Source organism: Patagioenas fasciata, chromosome 30 (assembly GCF_037038585.1).
Source record: "Patagioenas fasciata isolate bPatFas1 chromosome 30, bPatFas1.hap1, whole genome shotgun sequence".
Lineage (NCBI taxonomy): Eukaryota > Metazoa > Chordata > Aves > Columbiformes > Columbidae > Patagioenas > Patagioenas fasciata.
Window position 1 is genome coordinate 4,336,717 of NC_092549.1, and position 21,412 is coordinate 4,358,128.

Below are 21,412 nucleotides of genomic sequence, written 5' to 3' on the forward strand. Positions count from 1 at the left end.
CTGCGAGATCAAGCAAAAAACAACAAACGATCACAATTCCCCCCCCGCCCGCAGGATGAGCCGCTCCTGGTTCCGAGCTCCCCCCGCGGGGGTGTTTATTTCCGGGCTGCGCCTGGGAGGGTGAATCCATTTGAGAATCGAATGGGGGGGTCACCCCCTAGGTCCCGCCAAAATGGGGTGCGGAGCAAATCCCTCCAAAATTTGGGGGGGGAGTTTAGGGGGAGTGGGAGGGGAGGTGGGACTCGGGGGTGGGGGGTGACCCCAATATTTTGTCCCCCCCTCAAAGTGGGATCGAGGGGAGGTTGTGTGGGGTCAGGGGGTACAATGCAGGGTGGGGAGGGGTCACCCCAGTATTTTTGACACCCCCCCCTCCCCTAAATTTGGGTCGGGGGTGGCTGAGTGTCATGGAGGGGGGGGTCACCCCAATATCATCATCCCCCCACCAAGGGTGTAACTGGGGCGGATTTTTGGGGTCAGGGTGGGCCCCAGGGGGTGTCTGGGTGTGACAGGGGGTGAGGGGGGGTCACCCCAATATATTTGCCACCCCCAAGAGGGGTCAGAAGGAGGTTGGGTGGGGTCCGGGGCTGCAATGCTGGGCGGGGGGGGGGTCACCCCAATATTTTTACCCCCCCAAGAGGGGTCAGGGGGAGGTTGGGCGGGTGTCTGGATGCAATGCAGGGTGGGGGTGGTCACCCCAATGTTTTTACCCCCCTAGAGGGGTCAAGGGGAGGTTGGATGGGGTCCAGGGGTGCAATGCAGGGGCGGGGGGGGCTCACCCCAATATTTTTACCCCCCAAGAGAGGTCAGGAGGAGGTTGGGTGGGGCTGGCCGGGTGTCCGGATGCAATGCAGGGTTGGAGTGGGGGGGGTCACCCCAACACCCCCCCAGTTCGCGCTCCACCGCGGCGTCACCGCCGTCACTGCTCCCCGTGCGCGGCCGCATCCTGCTCGTGCTTGGACCCCCCCATGCAGGGCGGGCGGGGGGGCACGCGGGGGTCGCTGTCCCACTGCTGGGGGGTCCTGGCGACGATGGCGATGGCGTGCAGGGGCCCGGCCAGCTCGGCGCTCAGCGCGGCATGGACCAGGCGGTGCCGCTGCAGCGGGGACAGCCCGGCGAAGCGCCCGCTCACCACCACCACCGAGAAGTGGCTCTCGGCGCCGGGGGGGCCCCCGTGCCGGGGGGAGTCGTCCAGGACCTGCAGGTGCGTGGGCTGCAGCGCGGCGCTCAGCTTGGTGCGGATGGTGCGGGCCAGCGGGCCCTCGGCCATGGCTGCCAGCGCCCGGCGGGAGGCGAGCAGGACGGGGGCCCGCATGCGGGGGGGCTGCGAGACACGGAAACGGGCTCTGGGGTGCGTGGGGGGTGCGTGGGGGGTGCTGGGTGCGGGGGGCTCTGCGGGATCAGGACCCAGTCACGGGGGTGGAAGGACCGGGCATTGGATGGGGGTGAAGCTGGGAGGGGGCTCTGCAGGATCAGGCCACCAAACAACCCCCCCATGCGCAATGCAGGGGGCACCCCAAAACCAACCTCCCCATGTGCAATGCAGGGGGCACCCCAAAACCAACCCCCCCATGTGCAATGCAGGGGGCACCCCAAAACCAACCCCCCCATGTGCAATGCAGGACTGTTCCCCCCACCGTGCAATGTAGGGGGGCACCCCAAACCACCCCCCCCGCCGTGTGCAATGCAGGGGGGCACCCCAAATCACCCCCCCCGCCGTGTGCAATGCAGGGGGCGCCCCAAACCACCCCCCCCACCGTGTGCAATGCAGGGGGCGCCCCAAACCACCCCCCCCGCCGTGTGCAATGCAGGGGGGCACCCCAAACCACCCCCCCCGCCGTGTGCAATGCAGGGGGGCACCCCAAACCACCCCCCCCACCGTGTGCAATGCAGGGGGCGCCCCAAACCCGCCCCCGGCCCTCACCCTCCGCCGCTCCGGTTCCGCTCCGCCGCTGAGCACGCTGGGAAGTCGAGTCCTCCCGCCCCCTCCGCCCCCTCACGTGACCCCGGCGGAACTACAACTCCCACGATGCCTCGCGGCGCCATTCGCGCCCCGTCGCGCCGCCTCGCTCTGATTGGCTGCGGCCCTTCGGCGCTCCGGGGCGGGGAGGCCGATGACGACACCGCGCCCCGCCCACATGCCCTTATATGGCGCGGCGGGACCGATCCGGGCAGAGCGGGGTGGGGTGTTTGCTGCACGTGACGCGCACGGACCCGGGTGAGAACAGCGTGTTCGTGCGGGAACACGCGTGGGAGCCCCCGGTGTGCACGGGGCGCTGCACGGCCCAGCCCGGAGCGCGGGGGGCACGGAGCACACCCCTGCTGCACAAGCCCTCCCTTTGCACACTCGTGTCCTTGCGCACCCCCCTTTGCACACTCGTGTCCCTTCGCACCCCACGCCCCCCCCATTGCACACATGGACCCCATTGCACACCCAGGTCCCCGCACCCACTCCCCCCGGTTGCACGGGGGGCGGGCACCAACACCCCCACGTCCCCCCCGCCTTGCACAGGCTCCGCTCTCCCCCCACGCCCCGTGGAGCGGCCGGTCCCTCCCCAGGGGGCCGGGCTCTCGCTGCCACCGGCACCGGGGGGGCCGTGCCGGTTCCCCGGGGGGCGGCCGGGGCTGGGCAGCACCAGCCGCGCCGGGGGGGCCACCGGGCCAGCCCTCCCCCCGCCACCAGCCCGCCCCCCCGGATCCTCCCGCAGCTCCGGGCAGCCCCGCGGGGCGGAGAATTCACTTTCCTCCTCCTCCCGCTCCTCCGCCGCCGTCAGTCCTGCCCGTCCCCGGCCTCTCCCGCGGCTCCGCCGGCCCGCGGGGTCCTTCCCAGCCCGGGGGCCCCGTCCCCGGAGGGGCTTTTCCTGCGGCCCGGGGTCCGCTCCCGATCCCGGGGTCCCCTCGCCATCCCGGGCTCCTTTCCCTCAGCCCGGGCGCTCCCTGCTCCAGGGCTCCTTGCCCCGTTCCCCCATCTCCGGATCTTCTCCATCCCCAGATCCCCCTTCTCCATACCCGGACTCCGCTCTCTGTCCCGGGGCTTCTTTCCCATCTCTCCACCCCGGACCCCCATCTCCATCCCAGACCCCCGATCTCCATCCCGGGTTCCCCACCTCCATTCCCAGATCCCCATCTCCATCCCGGGTTCCCCATCTCCATCCCAGTACCCCCTCTCCATTCCCAGACCCCCATTTCCATCCCGGGTTCCCCATCTCCATTCCAGAACCCCTCTCCATCCTCGGCTCCCCCTTTTCCCTCCGCATCCCTTACCCCCCATCCCTTCCCCCAAAACACCCCCTTCCCCGGGGGGCTCCCTCCGTTCCCCGCCATGGCTCTGGCGGCGGGGCCGTGGCCGGAGCCTCCTCTTCCTCCTCCTCCTCCTCCTCCTCCTCCTCCTCCTCCTGCCCCCCCCGCGGTGCCGGAGGCGGCGGGGAAGGCTGCGGGGGACTGCCTGGTGTGCGGGGACAAGGCGAGCGGCAAACACTACGGGCAGTTCACCTGCGAGGGCTGCAAGAGCTTCTTCAAGCGCTCCGTGCGGCGCAACCTCTCCTACAGCTGCCGGGGGGGCCGCGACTGCCCCGTGGACCAGCCCCACCGCAACCAGTGCCAGTACTGCCGGCTGCGCAAGTGCCTCCGCGTGGGGATGCGCAGGGAAGGTGGGAGCGGGGACAGCGGGACACGGGGGACAGCGGGACATGGGGGACGTGGGGGGACAGCGGGACATGGGGGACGTGGGGGGACAGCGGGACATGGGGGACATGGGGGGACAGGGGCGGGACACGGGGAATAAGGGGCAGGACAGAGGGAGAGGGGATGGGGCAAAAGAGAGAGCGGGGGAGAGGGTGGAAAAGGAGAGAGGGCGGAAAAGAGGGAGAGAGGAAGGAGAAGGAGACGGGGGGCAAAAGGAGGAAAGAGGATGGGAAATGCGAAGCTGGGAAGAGGATGGAAAAGGAGAGAGGGTGGGAGAGAGGGTGGAAAAGAAGAGAGGATGCGAAAGGAGAGGGTGCAAAAGGAGAAGGGTGAGGCTGCAAAAGGGAGAGAGGATGTAAAAAAGATAGGAGAGGAGATGGCAAAGGAGCAGAGAAGTTGGAAAAGAAAGAACAGAGAAGAGGGAGAGGGGTGGAAAAGAGGAGAAATGCTGAAAAAAGAAAGGGTGGCAAAGGAGCCGGTGCAAGGGGAGAGGGATGAGAAAAGGATGGGAGAGGGCAGGGGGAGAGGGGAGAGGGTGCTGAGAAAGGGGGGTGATGAGGAACGGGGAGGGGAGGAGAGGGAAGGGAAGGGAAGGGAAGGGAAGGGAAGGGAAGGGAAGGGAAGGGAAGGGAAGGGAAAGGAAGGGAAGGGAAGGGAAAAACAGGGAGCAAAAATTTAAACAGCTAAAATGGGAAAGGGAGGAAAAAAGAGAAAAGAGAGAAAGAGGGGAAAGGAAAAGAGAAAGGAGGGAGATGGAAAGAAACCAGAGAGAGGTGAGAGCAAGAGAAAGAAAAAGGGAAGGAGAAGAGAGCGGCTGGAGAAAGAGAAAGTGAAGGGAAGAAAGTGAAAGGGCTGGTGGGGAAGGAAAGGGAAAGAAAAGGGTGAAAAGAGAAAGAAAAGGGTGAAAGGAGAAAGAAAAGGGTGAAAGGAGAAAGAAAAGGGTGAAAGGAGAAAGAAAAGGGTGAGGAGCGGAAGGGCAAACTCCCCATTGAGGTTTCTGGGTTCTGCCGGGGAACCGCTGCTTGTGCCGCCTCCCGCTATCACCACATCAGCTCCTCTCTCCAGCTCGGGATTCCTCCTGGGCTCGGCTTAGGCTCGGGGTCTTGGCGCTCTTAGCTGATTTTGGGGTAATACATTAGCCTGGTTTTTGGGGATCCAGCCCTGCCGGGGCGGCCAGAGCCGGGGGGGAAGCCCCAGGGGTGCTCCTGGGTCTCTTTGGGGCTAAAAATGCCGGATTCCTTCCAGGACACAGCCGGATGTTGTGGCTGAAAGGGGGGAGAAGGGGGTGGGGGTTTGGGGTGAGGGAAAGGGGTTCAGGGTGAGGAAAAGGGGTTTGTGGTGATAAAATGGGGTTTGTGGTGATAAAATGGGGTTTGGGGTGATGCAAAGGGGTTGGGGGGCTAAAAGGGGGTTCGTGGTGATAAAATGGGGATTTGGGGACAGGCAAAGGGGTGTTGGGGCTCGTGGTGGCATGAGGGGGCTCTGGGTGACACGAGGGGGGGCTCAGGGTGACACGAGGGGGGGCTCAGGGTGGCGGGGGGGTTGTGGTGATGTGAGGGGGCTCAGGGCGATGCAGGGGGGGTTGTGGCGCTGCAGGGACCCCCGGGGACCCCCCGGTTCCCGCGGCCGCGGTCCCGACTGCTGGCTGACACTCCGACTGTCACAGCGCGTTAGGCCAAGCCTGGCTCAAAGCCTGGCTCAGGGCCCGGCCCAGGCCTGGCCCACGGCGGGGAGACCAGGGCCCCCACCCCCCGCGGGCACAAAACATTAAACACAACTTATTTTATTTTATTTTATTTTATTTTATTTTATTTTATTTTATTTTATTTTATTTTATTTTATTTTATTTTATTTTATTTTAAAGCCCAAGGTGCAAGTAAAACCGAGAGGTGGGACCCAGAGGGGACCTCGTGTCCCCCCCCAGCACCTCCTGGGGGACCCTCATTGACAGCAGCCCCTTGCGGGAAGGGGGGGTCACCAAATACTTCCTTGTGCCCCCCCGAGCCCACCGTGCTCTATTCCATGGGTGTCCCAATGAAGAGCTGGGGATGGGGGCAGAATGGAGTTTGGGGGGGTTTGCCCCAGTCTGGGTGGCACGTCCCCCTCTGACAGGATGGGGCACTTACGCAGCCTTGGGGACCCTCCAGCACCCACCCTGCTGTATCCAATCCTGGGGGGCCTTTTAGCACCCACCCTGCACCCCACCCTGCTGTATCTAATCCTGGGGGGACCCTCCAGCACCCACCCTGCACCCCACCCTGCTGTATCTAATCCTGGGGGGACCCTCCACCACCCACCCTGCACCCCAACCTGGTGTATCTAGTCCTGGGGGGACCTTTTAGCACCCACCCTGCACCCCAACGTGGGTTATTTAATCCTGAGGGGCTCAGGGGACACAAAGCGATGGTGATGGGGTAGGGCACCCCCATGGCTTTTGCAGTGCTGGGGACCCTCCAGCAGCCACCCTGGTGTAGTTAATCCTGGGGGGACCCTCCAGCACCCACCCTGGTGTAGTTAATCCTGGGGGGACCCTCCAGCACCCACCCTGGTGTAGTTAATCCTGGGGGGACCCTCCAGCAGCCACCCTGGTGTAGTTAATCCTGGGGGGACCCTCCAGCACCCACCCTGGTGTAGTCAATCCTGGGGGGACCCTCCAGCACCCACCCTGGTGTAGTTAATCCTGGGGGGACCCTCCAGCAGCCACCCTGGTGTAGTTAATCCTGGGGGGACCCTCCAGCACCCACCCTGGTGTAGTCAATCCTGGGGGGACCCTCCAGCACCCACCCTGCTGTACTTAACCCCGGGTGCAGGGGCGGTGACAGCGGTGCCGGGCGGGCTCGGGCGCTGACGTCCCGCTCCCCCCGCAGCCGTGCAGCGCGGCCGCCTGGCTGCGCCCCCGAGCGGCCAGCAGCCCCTGCTCCCGGGGGACCCGTACGGCGGCCACGGCTACCTGGGCGGCTTCATCTCGCTGCTGCTCCGCGCCGAGCCGTACCCGCCGGCGCGCTACGGCGCCCTGCAGCCCGGCGGCGTGCTGGGCGTCGAGGGCGTCTGCGAGCTGGCCGCCCGGCTCCTCTTCAGCGCCGTCGAGTGGGCCAAGGGCGTCCCGTTCTTCCCGGAGCTGCCGCTGGCCGACCAGGCGGCGCTGCTGCGGGGCGGCTGGAGCGAGCTGTTCGTGCTGAACGCGGCGCAGGCGGCGCTGCCGGTGCACGCCGGGCCCCTGCTGGCGGCCGCCGGGCTGCACGCAGCGGTGGCCGCCATGGAGCAGGCGCGGCTGGTGCAGGAGCAGGTGGAGCGGCTGCGGGCGCTGCGCGTCGACGCCGCCGAGTTCGCCTGCCTCAAGGCCCTGGCGCTGTTCTCGCCCGGTGAGGGGCGGGGCTTAGCGGGGTGGGGTGGCGGGCGGGGCTGGGTGGGGTTGGGGTGGGGTGGGGCGGGTGTTGATGGGTGTGCAGGGAGTGAATGGGCTTAATGGGGTGGGTGTGGTTGGATGGGGTGGGGTTGAACAGGGTGTGGTTAAATTGGGTGTGGTTGGATGGGGTGGGGTTGAACAGGGTGTGGTTAAATTGGGTGTGGTTGGATGGGGTGGAGTTGAACAGGGTGGGGTTAAATTGGGTGTGGTTAAATTGGGTGTGGTTGGATGGGGTGGGGTTGAACAGGGTGTGGTTAAATTGGGTGTGGTTGAACGGGGTGGGGTTGAACAGGGTGTGGTTAAATTGGGTGTGGTTGAACGGGGTGGGGTTGAACAGGGTGTGGTTAAATTGGGTGTGGTTGGATGGGGTGGGGTTGAATGGGGTGGGGTTAAATTGGGTGTGGTTAAATTGGGTGTGGTTGGATGGGGTGGGGTTGAACAGGCTGGGGTTAAATTGGGTGTGGTTAAATTGGGTGTGGTTGGATGGGGTGGGGTTGAACGGGGTGGGGTTGAACAGGGTGGGGTTAAATTGGGTGTGGTTGGATGGGGTGGGGTTGAATGGGGTGTGGTTCAATGGGGTGGGGTTAAATTGGGTGTGGTTAAACGAGGTGTGGTTAAATGGGGTGGGGCTGGGGTGGAGCTTAATTGAGTGGGGCTTAATGGGGTGGGTCTGGGGTGGTGCTTAATTGGGTGGTGCTTAATGGGGTGGAGCTTAATGGGGTGGGGCTGGGGTGGCGCTTAATGGGTGGCGCTTAATGGGGTGGAGCTTAATGGGGTGGGGCTGGGGTGGAGCTTAGTGGGGTGGAGCTTAATCGGGTGGGGCTGGGGTGGAGCTTAATTGGGTGGCGCTTAATGGGGTGGGGCTCAGGGTGGGGCTCACTGGGCTGTGCCTGCCTGGAGCTGGGGCCGGCTCAGTGCCGTGTCCCGCAGACGCGGCGGGGCTGTCGGAGCCGGCGCGCGTGGCGGGGCTGCAGGAGAAGGCGCAGTGCGCGCTGGAGGAGCACGAGCGGCGGCAGCACCCGGCGCAGCCCGCGCGCTTCGGCCGCCTCCTGCTGCGCCTGCCCGCCCTGCGCGGCCTCTCGGCGCCCGGCATCCAGCAGCTCTTCTTCAGCCGCCTGGTGGGCAAGACCCCCATGGAGACCCTGGTCCGCGACATGCTGCTGGCCGGGGCCGCCCTCGGCTGGCCCTACGGCCCCGTGCAGTGAGCCCAGCACGGGGACGCCCGGGAAGGGACCCCAAGGATGAGGCCCTGAGGATGGGACCCCAAGGATGGGACCACAAGGGTGGGACCTCATGGTTGGAGACCCCAAGGAAGGGAACCCAAGGCTGGGGACCCAAAGATGGGGATCCCAAAGATGGGACCTCATGGTTGGAGACCCCAAGGAAGGGAACCCAAGGTTGGGGACCCAAAGGTGGGGATCCCAAGGGTGGGACCTCATGGTTGGAGACCCCAAGGAAGGGAACCCAAGGCTGGGGACCCAAAGATGGGGATCCCAAGGGTGGGACCTCATGGTTGGAGACCCCAAGGAAGGGAACCCAAGGTTGGGTACCCAAAGGTGGGGATCCCAAAGATGGGACCTCATGGTTGGAGACCCCAAGGAAGGGAACCCAAAGATGGGACCCCAAGGTTGGGGACCCAATAAAAGGGACCCCAAACCTGTGATTCCCAAGGATGGGACCTCATGGTTGGAGAGCCCACGGAGGGCACCCCAAAGGTGGGGGAACCAACAGATGGGATCCCAAGGATGGGGATCCCAAGAACGCGACCCCAAGGATGGAGCCGGAGCCAGGGATGGTGCCGGGCATCCCCCCTTTATGGCAGAGCAGCAGATCCTCGGGTAAACGCAGGAGCGGCGGGGGCAGAGCTGCTGACCCCGAGATCAAGCAGAGCCCGCGGTGCGGCCCCGCTCCCCCGGCTGCGGGAGCGCGTCAGCGCGCGTCCCTTCGGTCGCGGTCCCTGCGCCCTGCGCCCTGCTCACGGCTCACGGGGTCACTTTGTTAATTTTCATTTATCTCATTAAAAATGCAGAATTCGACAAATTCAACACTTCTTTGGTTTTCCTCCTTCTTTTTTTCGGTGGAATTGGAAGGAAAAGCGATGGGGGGTGGTACCAGTAATGGCCCCGGTCTCACCCCAGTATGGCCCCAGTCTCACCCCAGTATGTACCGGGTCTGATCCCAGTGTGGCCCCAGTCTCACCCCAGTATGTACCGGGTCTGATCCCAGTATGGCCCCAGTCTCACCCCAGTATGGCCCCAGTCTCACCCCAGTATGTACCGGGTCTGATCCCAGTATGGCCCCAGTCTCACCCCAGTATGTACCGGGTCTGATCCCAGTGTGGCCCCAGTCTCACCCCAGTATGTACCGGGTCTGATCCCAGTATGGCCCCAGTCTCACCCCAGTATGGCCCCAGTCTCATCCCAGTATGGACTCGGTCTGATCCCAGCATGGCCCTGGTCTCACCCCAGTATGTACCCCAGTCTCATCCCAGTATGGACTCGGTCTGATCCCAGCATGGCCCTGGTCTCACCCCAGTATGTACCCCAGTCTCACCCCAGTATGGCCCTGGTCTGATCCCAGTATGGCCCCAGTCTCACCCCAGTATGTGCCCCAGTCTCACCCCAGTATGGCCCCGGTCTGATCCCAGTATGGCCCCAGTCTCACCCCAGTATGGCCCCAGTCTCACCCCAGTATGGCCCCAGTCTCACCCCAGTATGGCCCCAGTCTGATCCAGCTTGGCCGGTTCCCCTGCAGCACCGGGGCGGTTGCTGTTTTATCCCCGATTTTTAGCAGCCATTAGGGAAAGGCAGCTCTGGCCTTTTCCAGCAGCCCCATTCCAGCCCATAAACAACGCGTTCGATGAACACGGAGCGGGACACGCGGCTTCAATTCAAGGCCCAGCTGGAACAGGCCACAGTGAGGAGTTATTGCCCCGGAGCGGGGGGAGCACCAGGACCCAGCGGGGGCTTTGACCCCCCGAGGGGTGTGAAATCCGGATTAAAATATCCCAATTACCCCAATAACGCGAGCAGGCGCTGCGGAGCCACCGGGCGGCGGAGCGCGGAGCCCCTGGGGCTCGGGCAGGACCGGCACCCCCGGTTGGGGTTCGGCGCAGGAGCTGCCCCCCCTGCCCCATCTCCAGCTCTGTCCCTGGCCCTTTTCCCATCCCCATCCCCATCCCCATCCCACTCTTGTCCCCACTTCTGACCCCATCCCATCTCCATCCCAGATCCGTCCCCATTCCTGTCCCCATCCCCATCCCCAGCCCACTCCTGTCCCCATCCCCATCCCATTCCCATCCCCATTCCTGTCCCCATCCCCATCCCCATCCCATTCCCATCCCCATTCCTGTCCCCATCCCCATCCCCATCCCATTCCCATCCCCATTCCTGTCCCCATCCCCATCCCCATCCCATTCCCGTCCCCACTCCTGTCCCCATCCCCATCCCATTCCCATCCCATTCCTGTCCCCATCCCCTCATCCGGGGGGAACCACCCTCATCCAAATATGAAGATCTGGGTAAAAAAAGCCCCAAATCATCAGGAAAACGCTACTGGTGACAATCAGGTGCTGCTGCCCCCGAACTGCGGTGAACCACCCCGGACCTCCCGCCCCACGCAGCCTAATTAAGTTCCTAACGAGCTTAATTCCCTGTTGAGCCAACACCATGGTCCAGCACCCCATCCCGCTCCGTGCCTCCGTTTCCCCAACAGGGAGGGGGTGGAAAGTGGAAAATGAGGGGTCCCCAGCACCCATGTCCCCTCCCTCGTTAGCCAGGCGCCTCGTTGTGCTCGATGTCCCCTGGGATGTGACAATGGGATGTGACAATGGGATGTGACAAGGGGATGTGACAATGGGACGTCCCCGCGCTGCTCCCCGCAATCCATCATCTGCAGAAAGCGCAGCCCTGGCGGGGGCGGGCGCCCCTTCCCGTAAGCGCTCGTTAATTTATTAACGAACGTTAATTGCAGGATTACAGGACGTGGAAATCAGCCGAGGTGACGGCGATGACGGCTTGTGGCGCCGGGATGAAGGAGCGTTGGGTGCTGGGTGCAAAGGGACGGGGAGCGTGGGCTGGTGACACAGGGACGGTGGCACCGAGGGACACACTGGGGTCTGTCCCGTTGTCCCCAGGCCACTGTCGCCCAGGCGGGGAGGTGGGACACTGGGGACACTGGTGCTGTGGATGGGACATTTGGGACACTGGTGCCGTGGATGGGACACTGGGGACACCAATGCTGTGGATGGGGCAGGGAGCATCTCTTGTGCGTCCCTTAGGCTCGAGAATCCCTGGAGCCTGAGCATCCCTTAAACTCGAGTGTTGCCTAAGCCTGAGCATCCCTTAGGCCTGAGTATCCCTTAAGCCCGAGCATCCCTTAGGCCTGAGCACCCCTTAAGCCTGAGCATGGATACCCATGCGGCCACCGCCCCCTCCCCCGGCCAGCGAAAGGTCAACCCCTGACTAGTTCGTTATCATTAGCGAAGGCCAATTTAATCACGGCCGATGACAAATAAATCACGGCGGACAGACGGGGGCGCCCCCCCCGCCCCCGAGGTTGACGAATCTCCCGCTCCGTCACCCCCCCCCCCCGAAACCCGGAGGTTTTGGCCGCTTCTGCCCAAATGCGAAAGGACGTGGCAGATCAGCATCCATCAGGCTGTCAGCCTGAAGGTCAAGGTCACGGTGGGAAAGGCCAAGGGCCGGGGGGGCGGGGGGCGGGCGGAGGTGCTGGGGGGGCGCTGGGGACACCCGAAAGCCGCCCGGGTCCCGCTGCGGTGGGTTTGTCACCTCCCATGGGGACAGGTGAGCAAGGCCGGGATCAGGGGACGCTCGGGGGAAACCCAACCTAAAACCTCCCTGTCCTGGCAGCAGCCCTGCAAAGCCGGGCTTGCCAAGGCCGGGCCCGGAAGGCTGGACCAGGCCCCGGTTTTTCCCCCTCCCCACCGTCCTTCGCGCCCTTTTTCTTGCTTTTTAAATATTAATTGTGTTCCAATGTGTCCCAGGTCCCGGGCGCTGAGGGCGTCCCCGTCCCGCTCTGCGCCTCCGTTCCCTTGGAAATGGACAAAATGCCCCATAACCCCCCAAAAATCTGGCGGAAGAAGATCTGGGGAAATAGCAGGATTTTAAGGCCATGATTTTAAAGCTCTGATTAAACCGGCGATCACTACTGTCCTTGTTTCCCACCCCTCTCCCAGGCGCGGCGTCCGTCTGTCCGATCCCTCGTTCCCACCACTGCACTTGCACGTCTGCCTCTTCCCCCATTTCGTGCCCCAAAAACGCCCCGGTGCCCCTCACTGGAGCTCAAAGCCCCGACGCCTCTCAAATCCAGGAGGGTTCAATCCGCTACTTTCGTTCCAAAAGAAATTAAAGACGTAACCTTTAGCAAAAGGCAGAGGAGCTGATTATAGGAAATCCATAAGGTTTCTATAAGCCAGGGACAGGGCTCCGTCATCTCCCTGGGCTCGGACGGACTCTGAATTGATAAAGAGGAGGAGAAGCCGCCAGCTCCGAGCCACGGGCTCAGCGGGTACGCAGAGCCCCAAAGCGGGAGAAAATCGAGAATAAAATATAATAAATAAAGTCGAAATAAAGGTTTAAAAGCCAAAGCAACCCTCAATTCATGTCTTAAAATAAACTTGACCCAAACGAAGGCGCCCATCAGCGTTTCCCCCCCACCTGTCCCGCCGTTTTTAGCCCGCAGCTGCCCCGCAGCAGGTGCCGGGTCATTTATCCTCCGGAGGGGACGGACGGACGGACGGACGGACAGACGGACAGACGGACAGACGGACAGACGGACAGACGGACAGTTTGCTGCGGGGACAGCGGGCGGAGGGGACGGGGACTCGGGTGGCGCCCCCACAGCTCCACCACCTCCACTCCTTCCCCTCCAGGGCTCAGCACCGCGGTTTCTGGTCCTCCCGGGACCCCGAGCCGCGGGAACACGGAGCCGAGCTCAGCTCAACCCGGACTCGGCGCCTTCGCCGCTTTTTCCGCCTCCAGGTGCTGCCGGAATCGGGACCCCCAGGGTCTCTTTGCACCCCCAACCCGCTCGTCCCCCCAAGCCCCCGCCGGGCAGCCCCGTGCGGCTGGGCCGGGACCCGCGTCCCCCTCGCCCCGCGTGCCCCACGGCGAGCGGGTGCTCGGGACCCCTCCGGCTCCTCTCCCCCCTCCCCTCCCCACCCGAATCCGCCTTTCGGGGTCAGAAATGCCCGGGCTATTTTTACCCCCGCGCAGCCCGCGGTGCGGCCGCGGCACAGCTCAGCTGTTCGCTCCCCCGGCCGCGGCACCGGCAGCTGCGGCGCCGTCCACCGCGGCCAAACCCGCGCCGGGACCGGGTCCACGGGGCTCGGGGACACTTGGCGACGCTTTCGGTGGCCTTTGCGGGTAAGTGGGGCGATGCTGGGGGGCAGGAGGGTTTGTTTCTCCTGGGGACCCGGCGCCTCCCCAGACCCATTTGCTGAGTGTCCCCACCCCATCTTGGGGCGAACCCGGTGGTTTTGCGGCAGGTGCGCGGACACGACCGACGCCAAGCTGGGCTGGGCAAACCACACTAAACCCGAGCAGATTAAGTCTCCAAAACTCAACGGTTTAAGCCAAAAGCCCTCCCCAAACTCCCCGCGGCCGCGGTTGGGCTGCGGCACCCAGCCCGGCCCTTTGGGGGTGACGCGGCTCCAGGTGACAAAGCACCTGCTTGGCACCAAAAATCAAGCAGGATCTGGGGCTCTTCCCACCTCCTGGGGCCTGGGGACAACGTCATTTTGGGGGGCAGGAGGGGGATTTGGTGACCCAACCGCCTCCCCAACCAGCGGATTTCACTGGGGGAGCTGGGGGGTGAATTTGGCTTTCGGCAGCGGTTTGGCCGCAGGTGCCGTGCCCAGGTGCTGAGCATTGATCCTCAGCACCCACGGGACCTGGGCAACGGCCGCGAGTTGCACAGGGGGGGTTGAGGTGGAAATTTGGGGTGATTTCTCCCCAAAGGGCTGTGGGTGTTGGAACAGCTGCCCAGGGCGGTGCTGGAGCCGCCATCCCTGGGGGGCTGGACACACAGATGAGGCCCTCAGGACACGTTCAGCGCCGGGGGGTTCTGGTTGGACTCCATGATCTCGAGGGGCTTTTCCAAGCCAACGATTCTGTGGTTCCACCAGCCCCGGGTCCCACAGCGCACGCCACAATACAGGTGGTATGTTTTGGTTGCCCCCATCCCTCCTCTCTGCACCCCAACCCCCGTGGGCGGGATTTGGGGGACACTGTGAGACACTCGGCCAAAGAGGTGAACCCTGTGGGACCTGGGTGTTTTCCCACGGGGTGCAACGTGACCCAGGGAAGGAACACCCAGGATCCCCAAGGACCCCACAACCCTGTGCGTGACACGAGTGTCACCGAGTGCCACCACCCAACCGGGGGGTCTGGGGGCTCCCAGCTCCTCCTCCGCCCGCCCCGAGCCCCCCACCGTGCCACCCACCGTCCCCCTGCCACCCTCCGCTTGTTGTTCTTGGCTGCGTTTGAGCCGGGCTAAATTTAGGCGGGCCTATTTCAACAGCCATCCCCTGCCCGCGGGGGGGACGGGGACGGAGCAAAGGTAACGGGGGAGGAAGGGCAGGGAGCGCGGGGTCCCATGTGGGTCTGCTCCCCGTGTCCCCAACCCACGGGGGACACCGGGCCTTGGATTTCATCCCTGCGAGCCCATGGAGGTGCCCAGGACCGAGGCTGGCGCTTGCTTGGCTGCCATTGCTCTGGCTGTCACTCAAGGTAGAGCTGGGTGACAAGGACAAGCCGGTCCCTGTGCGCACGGCGCGAGGAGCTCCCGGCACTGGGAACCAGCTCCCAGTACCAGGAACCAGCTCCCGGTACCGGGAACCAGCTCCCGGTACTGAAAACCAGCTCCTGGTACCGGGAACCAGCTCTTGGTACTGGGAACCAGCTCCCGGCACTGGGAACCAGCTCTTGGTACTGGGACCCAGGTCATCTCTGGTGGAATCAGATGCAGGTGAGTGGGGCTGGGACGAGGGTCCAAGCCACAGGACATTGTCACCAACACCACGGGGTCTGGTCCGTATCCAGGTGGCCCCAAAAAGAGGGAGGACTGGGATGTCGGAGCCCCCGGCTCCATCTCCTCTCGCAGATGGCATCGCCTTGGGCTTGTGGAGCATCTCCAGCCGCCACCGCCGCCCTCGTCCCAACGCCGTGGGGCCGGGACGTCCCAAAGAAGGTCCCATGGCCCACAGGACCCATGGCTGGGCCCCTGCCGGCCCTGGCCAGAGCCACGTTACACATTAACCAGCTGTTTGTCTGCCGGGACAGGGACGGGGACAGGGACGGGGACAGGGACAGGGACAGGGGCAGGGACAGGGATGGGGACAGGGCAGGGACAGGGACAGGGACAGGGGCAGGGATGGGGACAGGGCAGGGACAGGGGCAGGGACAGGGACAGGGGCAGGGACAGGGATGGGGACAGGGATGGGGACAGGGATGGGGACAGGGCAGGGACAGGGACAGGGACAGGGGCAGGGATGGGGACAGGGGCAGGGACAGGGATGGGGACAGGGACAGGGACAGGGATGGGGACAGGGGCAGGGATGGGGACAGGGCAGGGACAGGGACAGGGACAGGGACAGGGACAGGGACAGGGGCAGGGGCAGGGATGGGTCCCCTCTCTGTCACCGTCACCCAGGGAGTGTTTTGGGGGGTGGGCACCGAGAGGCGCCGAGCTGCTGTGAGCGCCAGGAAAGGCGCGAAGCCGGGTCAAGCAGGGTCAAGCCAAGCAGGGCGAGTGCCAAGGGCTGGACTTGACCTGGAAAGGTTATCTTAGAGAACCGGAGAATCATTTGGGTTGGAAAAGCCCCTTGAGATCATGGAGTCCAACCAGAACCCACCCATGTCCCGAGAACCTCATCTGTGTGCATTTCAACCCCTCCAGGGATGGCGACTCCAGCACTGCCCTGGGCAGCTGTTCCAACACCCACAGCCCTTTGGGGAGAAATCACCCCAAATTTCCACCCTCAGCCTCCTCCAGCCCCTTCCCCGGCTCCATTCCCTCCCCTTCCCCAGCCCCGCTCCCTCCTCTGAACCCGCTCCAGCTCCTCAGGCTCTTTCTTGCATAACATGGCAGGGCAGCCGCACTGATAACCTGGATTTCCAGCCCTTGGTGAGGACCCCCCCGGGTGAGGACCCCCAGCTCTGCATGGATTGGAATGGGGACACCCACCTGCTGTAAGAGCCCGGGGCAGCTGGACAACCCTGGCTTCTTCCTCCTCCGAGCTCTCTTCCTCCTCCTCTCCTGCAGGCATGGTAAGGGGCGGCACGGGCAGCCATTCCGGTGGGGGTCCCCAGGGCTGCGGGGTGCCCAGGGGTGGCGGAGCTCCTGGGAGGCCACTGGAGCAAGGAGAAGGTCCTGGCCTCACGCCCTTGGCCACCAGAGCCACGGGAAGGGCTGGCAGCTCCCCACCAGCACCACCTGCCCCTGGCAGGTGTCCCTCTGCAAGGAGAGCACCCCAAAGGGAGCATCCCAAAGAGAGCCCCCCAAAGAGAGCATCCCGAGGAGAGCACCCCAAAGAGAGCACCCCAAAGAGAGCATCCCAAAGAGAGCATCCCAAAGAGAGCATCCCTAGGAGAGCATCCCTAGGAGAGCCCCCCAAAGAGAGCACCCCAAAGAGAGCATCCCGAGGAGAGCATCCCAAAGAGAGCATCCCTAGGAGAGCCCCCCAAAGAGAGCCCCCCAAAGAGAGCCCCCCAAAGAGAGCATCCAGAGGAGAGCACCCCAAAGAGAGCATCCCTAGGAGAGCATCCCTAGGAGAGCACCCCAAAGAGAGCACCCCAAAGAGAGCACCCCAAAGAGAGCATCCCGAGGAGAGCATCCCAAAGAGAGCATCCCAAAGAGAGCATCCCTAGGAGAGCCCCCCAAAGAGAGCCCCCCAAGGAGAGCACCCCAAAGAGAGCACCCCAAAGAGAGCATCCCTAGGAGAGCCCCCCAAAGAGACCACCCCAAAGGGAGCACCCCAAAGGGAGCACCCCAAAGAGAGCACCCCAAAGAGAGCATCCCTAGGAGAGCCTTCAAAAAGCTCCACCATCTCCCAAAATAGGCTGGGGACCGCAGGGCACAGCCCAAGTTCAAGGTCTCCCAGTGGGCGGCACCAGCCACGCCCAGCGCTCGGCCCCGGCTCTGCCAGGAGAGCTGAGACCTGCACCCCCCGGGGCTGCCCCTGATGCCCCAGCACCCTGCCCAGCTCGCGTTCACCTGCCAGGGCGGCCGTCCCTGTAACCCATCAGCTCAGCGAGGTCACCGATCCCTGCGGGGTGTCCGGTAGCTCTTCCCGGAGCCCCGGGACGTGGCACGGCCCCGTGCAGCGCCCAGCAGTCACGTCCCAGGGGCAGCGTGCCCTTGGTGCCACCGAGCCCTTGGTGCCACCGAGCCCTTGGTGCCACCGAGCCCTTGGTGCCACCGAGCCACGGCCAAGGAGCGACCGCACCGCCCGGCCAGCTTGGAACGGGAAGAAGGGGTTTCCCGGCTCCGAAATTCTGTCCCTCTGTCCCCTGGCAAGGCCTGGGGTGGAGAATCCGTCCCGGCCGCGTCCCAGGGCCGCGGTCCCGTGGCGGCCTTGGCTCTCGGCCCCGCGCGTGCCGCAGGTGCCACCTCCCGTCCCCGCTGGTTCGGGACGCCCACCGGCACCTGCGCCGGGACGTGCCCGCAGCGGGCAGCCCTGCGCTCGCTCCGGTCAGGCCCGGAGGAAGCAGGTCAATTAAACCGGCCGCCGGGTTCCTTAGAGCCGGGAGACAAGTGCTTCCAGAGATCGCTCCATTATGAGGCCACGAGGCAGCCTGTTCGTCTCCACAAACCCCAAATTACTCCAAATATCCCAGCTCAGCCTCCCCATGGAGAAGAGCCCAACGCCCTCCCTGCCCACCCTGCTCTCGAGTGGCTGCGGGTGCCCTGGGCTGCGGGTGGGAGCAGGAGGCGCTGCCACCCCCGGTCCCACAGCTCCATGGGGCGCCCCCGGCCGCCCCGTCCCTCCCAGTCTCTTCCCAGTGCAAGATCCTGCGCTGCAACTCGGAGTACGTGGCCGCCACGCTCAACCTGCGCGGCGGCGGCCGGGCCGGCGCCGTGTGCGACGCGCTGCGCTCCTACTCGCGCTGCACCCGCCGCACGGCGCGCACGTGCCGCGGGGACCTCGCCTACCACTCCGCCGTGCACGGCATCGAGGACCTCATGATCCAGAACAACTGCTCCAAGGACGGCCCCACGTCCCCGCCGCGCCCGCGCCCGCCGGCCCCCGGCCACCAGGGCTTCCAGTCGCTCGACATGTGCGACTACGAGAAGAGTTTCCTCTACAAGCACGGGCAGCCCCCCAGCTACCAGCACTGCGCGGCTTTCGGGGACCCCCACATCCGCACCTTCCAGCACGACTTCCACACCTGCCGGGTTGAGGGCTCCTGGCCGCTCCTGGACAACGACTACCTGTTCGTGCAAGCCACCAGCTCGCCGGTGGCCAAGGGCTCCAACGCCACGGTCACCAGCAAGGTAACGTGGGGCTCGACGGCAAACCACGCGGCCCCGGAAGCGGCTGCAGAGGGCGGCGGTAGCTTCAGCTGAACCCAGGAGGGAGCAGGAGTGAGGTCTGCGGGCACCGAGGTCCTTGGGGGGACAGGAGAGACCTGCAAGCGCTCCCATTGCTGCCTGGGGATGGGTTATCGTGAGGTCCAGGGGTGACCTGGACAGCCACGGAAGCAGAGAATCCTTCAACCATAGGGTCCCTGAACCACAGAGTCTTTGAACCATAGAGTCACAGAATCCTTGAACCATAGGGTCCTTGAACCATAGAATCATAGAGTCTTTGAACAATAGAATCATGGAATCCTTGAACCATAGAACCCTTGAGCCATAGAATCACAGAATCCTTGAGCCATAGAATTCTTGAGCCATAGAATCATAGAGTCCTTGAGCCATAGAGTCCTTGAACCATAGAACCATCATAGAGTCCTTGAACGACAGAATCATAGAATCCTTGAACCATAGAACCACAGAGTCCTTGAACCATAGAATCATAGAATCCTTGAACCATAGAGTCCTTGAACCATGGAGTACTTGAACAATAGGCTGAGGTTGTTAATTTGGGGTGATTTCTCCCTCAAGGGCTGTGGGTATTGGAACAGCTGCCCAGGGCAGTGCTGGGGTCGCCATCCTGGAGGGGTTGGAATGCGCAGAGATGAGGTTCTCAGGGACATGTTCAGTGCCAGGGGTGGGTTATGGTTGGACTCCATCATCTTGAGGGTCTCTTCCAACCCAACCGATCGTCCGGTTCTCTGCCCCCCTCTGCAGCTCACCATCATCTTCAAGAACATGAAGGAATGCATCGACCAGAAGGTCTACCAGGCCGAGATCGACAACCTGCCGGCGGCGTTCGAGGACGGCTCGGTGAACGGCGGCGAGCGGCCGGGCGGGAGCAGCCTGGCCATCCGGGAGCGCAGCCCCGGGCGGCACGTGGAGATCCGCGCCGCCTACATCGGCACCACCATCGCCGTGCGCCAGGCCGGCCGCCAGCTCTCCTTCGCCATCCGCGCGGCCGAGGAGGTGGCGCGGGCCTTCCCGGCGGAGCAGGACCTGCAGCTGTGCGTGGGCGGGTGCCCCCGGAGCCAGCGCCTGTCCCGCAGCCCCCGCGGCCGCCTGCCCGCCGAGACCGCGCGGGCGCTCTGCAAGGAGAAGCTGCCCGTGGAGGACGTCTACTTCCAGTCCTGCGTCTTCGACGTGGTCACCTCGGGGGACGCCAACTTCACCATGGCGGCCCACGGCGCTCTGGAAGACGCCCGGGTCTTCCTTCCCGACGCGGAGAAGCTGCACATCTTCCAGGCCGGGGCGAGCGGCCCGCGCGGCTCCGCATCCCTGCTCCTCCTCCTCCTCCTCCTCGCCTCTGCTCTGTGGGCTGGGTTGTTGCACTTTTGAGTCTCCCCGCACTGGGAGAAGGAACCGCAGGCGCAGACCCTGGGAGGCGGGGGATGATGGAGCCCGCTCGCCGTCCTGCGCGGTGGCACCGACCGGACCCGCTCCGTCTCCCGAAGGCAGATCGCTGCCTTTTCCAATGGATTCTGACGCTTTCCCTCTTTCCCGAACGATCACAGAATCATCAAATCATCAGATCCCAGGTTGGAAGGGACCTCAAGGGTTGTCTGGTCCAACTTCTCTTGGCACGACCCGGTCTGGACAAGCCAGCCCTGTCCAAACGAACCCCAAACGCGTCCAACGTTGGGGATTCTGCCGCCCCCCGAGGAAACGACCCCAGTGGTGATTGTTCTCATTGTGAACAAGCTTCTTCTCCCCCGAGAACCCGATGGGGACGTGGTGGTCGGATTGAATAGAGAAACACGGGGCGAAGGCGCCTTCAGAAAACCCCTCTGCCCCCGAGGCCTCTCCAGAAACCCCCTCCACACCTTTTCGGTGTTTCCGCAGCAGGTTTTGCTCAGGGAGCCCACAGGATCCGCAGGAACAGCCTCCAAGCCCAGATCTCCATTTGGAGCACTCAGAGCAAACCTGGTTTGGTGGATTTTGGGGCCCTTGACGCAGCTGCTTCCACAGTCCCACGGCGAAAAACGAGGCAATCAATCTGGTTTGGGGGCGTCGTGACCACGGGTTGGGATCTGGGGGCTGCAAACCCACCGTCTCGTGCTGTGTTCTCCTTTTCTGGATGAACAACGTGCCGGTTTCCAGCGCCGGAGCCGCGAAGCATCGAGCTCCCACCACCTCGGGCTCTGTCGCTGTTTGGTTTGGTGTCCTGGCACCGTCTGGGACCCGATTCAGCCAGCTCTGGGCTTGGGACGGTGCTGAGTTCCAGCGAGGGAAGAGCCCCCTGGGGCCAACGCGGCTCTGTCCCCGTCACACGCGCCCCCAGACCCAACGGGGCCGCGGGGTTCCCCGTGAAAACAGAGTTACAGCGACAACCGTACAACAAAAGGCGGCACCGATGGGCAGGGAACAACGAGCGCATGGACAGAGGTGCAGAGGTGAAGCCAAATGAGGTGTCTGCTATATTTAAGAGGCTTTAAGTAAAGCGGATAGAGTTCTATAGAGAGTTCTATATGATCAGAAGTATTTTCTGTATGCATTTTTTAATAAAGAGGACTTACACGGGGTGCAGCTGGGAGCACGGCGGCTCCAGGGGTGCGGAGCCACGCGGGACGTCGTAACCCGCATGTCGGTGTCTGCGGTTTCGGGTCCGTGCTCTGTCCCCGCTGCCCGAGGGCACAACGCCCTGGGAATGCCCTGGAGGAGCCCCCGCGCCGACGCGTGCGGGTTTCCCCCCGCGCCTTTGCCGTCAAACGGCCGCTTCCCAGCCCC

At 64.0% G+C, this 21,412-nt stretch overlaps 3 protein-coding genes across 10 annotated transcripts; 2 read left to right on the top strand and 1 right to left on the bottom strand.

Annotated features, from left to right (window-relative positions):
* Window positions 1-70: 70 nt before the first annotated feature.
* BOLA1 (bolA family member 1) lies at window positions 71-2,188 on the bottom strand. The gene is given in 3 exon segments (XM_065857459.2): window positions 71-1,321; window positions 1,922-1,986; window positions 1,989-2,188. Coding segments are annotated over 3 exon segments (525 nt in total). The 5' UTR covers window positions 2,044-2,188; the 3' UTR covers window positions 71-916.
* On the top strand, window positions 1,953-8,402 carry LOC136112665 (nuclear receptor subfamily 2 group F member 5-like). 2 transcript variants are annotated; one of them, XM_071800324.1, is made up of 4 exons: window positions 1,953-2,215; window positions 3,547-3,647; window positions 6,549-7,043; window positions 8,018-8,402. In XM_071800324.1, the coding sequence occupies exons 1-4, from the start codon at window positions 2,112-2,114 to the stop codon at window positions 8,290-8,292; spliced, it is 975 nt and encodes a 324-aa protein (XP_071656425.1). In that variant the 5' UTR covers window positions 1,953-2,111; the 3' UTR covers window positions 8,293-8,402. The 2 variants fall into 2 exon arrangements, with proteins under 2 accessions (XP_071656425.1, XP_065713530.1); XM_065857458.1 differs by lacking the exon at window positions 1,953-2,215 and having other exon boundaries at window positions 3,320-3,647.
* Window positions 8,403-12,830: 4,428 nt separating this feature from the next.
* HJV (hemojuvelin BMP co-receptor) lies at window positions 12,831-21,163 on the top strand. 7 transcript variants are annotated; one of them, XM_065857950.2, is made up of 6 exons: window positions 12,831-12,895; window positions 12,981-13,089; window positions 13,324-13,473; window positions 16,199-16,377; window positions 18,102-18,604; window positions 19,403-21,163. In XM_065857950.2, exons 4-6 carry the CDS (start codon window positions 16,281-16,283, stop codon window positions 20,021-20,023), a joined length of 1,221 nt encoding a protein of 406 aa, XP_065714022.1. In that variant the 5' UTR covers window positions 12,831-12,895; window positions 12,981-13,089; window positions 13,324-13,473; window positions 16,199-16,280; the 3' UTR covers window positions 20,024-21,163. The 7 variants fall into 7 exon arrangements, with proteins under 7 accessions (XP_065714022.1, XP_065714021.1, XP_065714023.1 ...); XM_065857949.2 differs by lacking the exon at window positions 12,831-12,895 and having other exon boundaries at window positions 12,902-13,089; XM_071800362.1 differs by lacking the exons at window positions 12,831-12,895; window positions 12,981-13,089; window positions 13,324-13,473 and adding exons at window positions 14,675-15,076; window positions 15,151-15,298.
* Window positions 21,164-21,412: the final 249 nt, after the last annotated feature.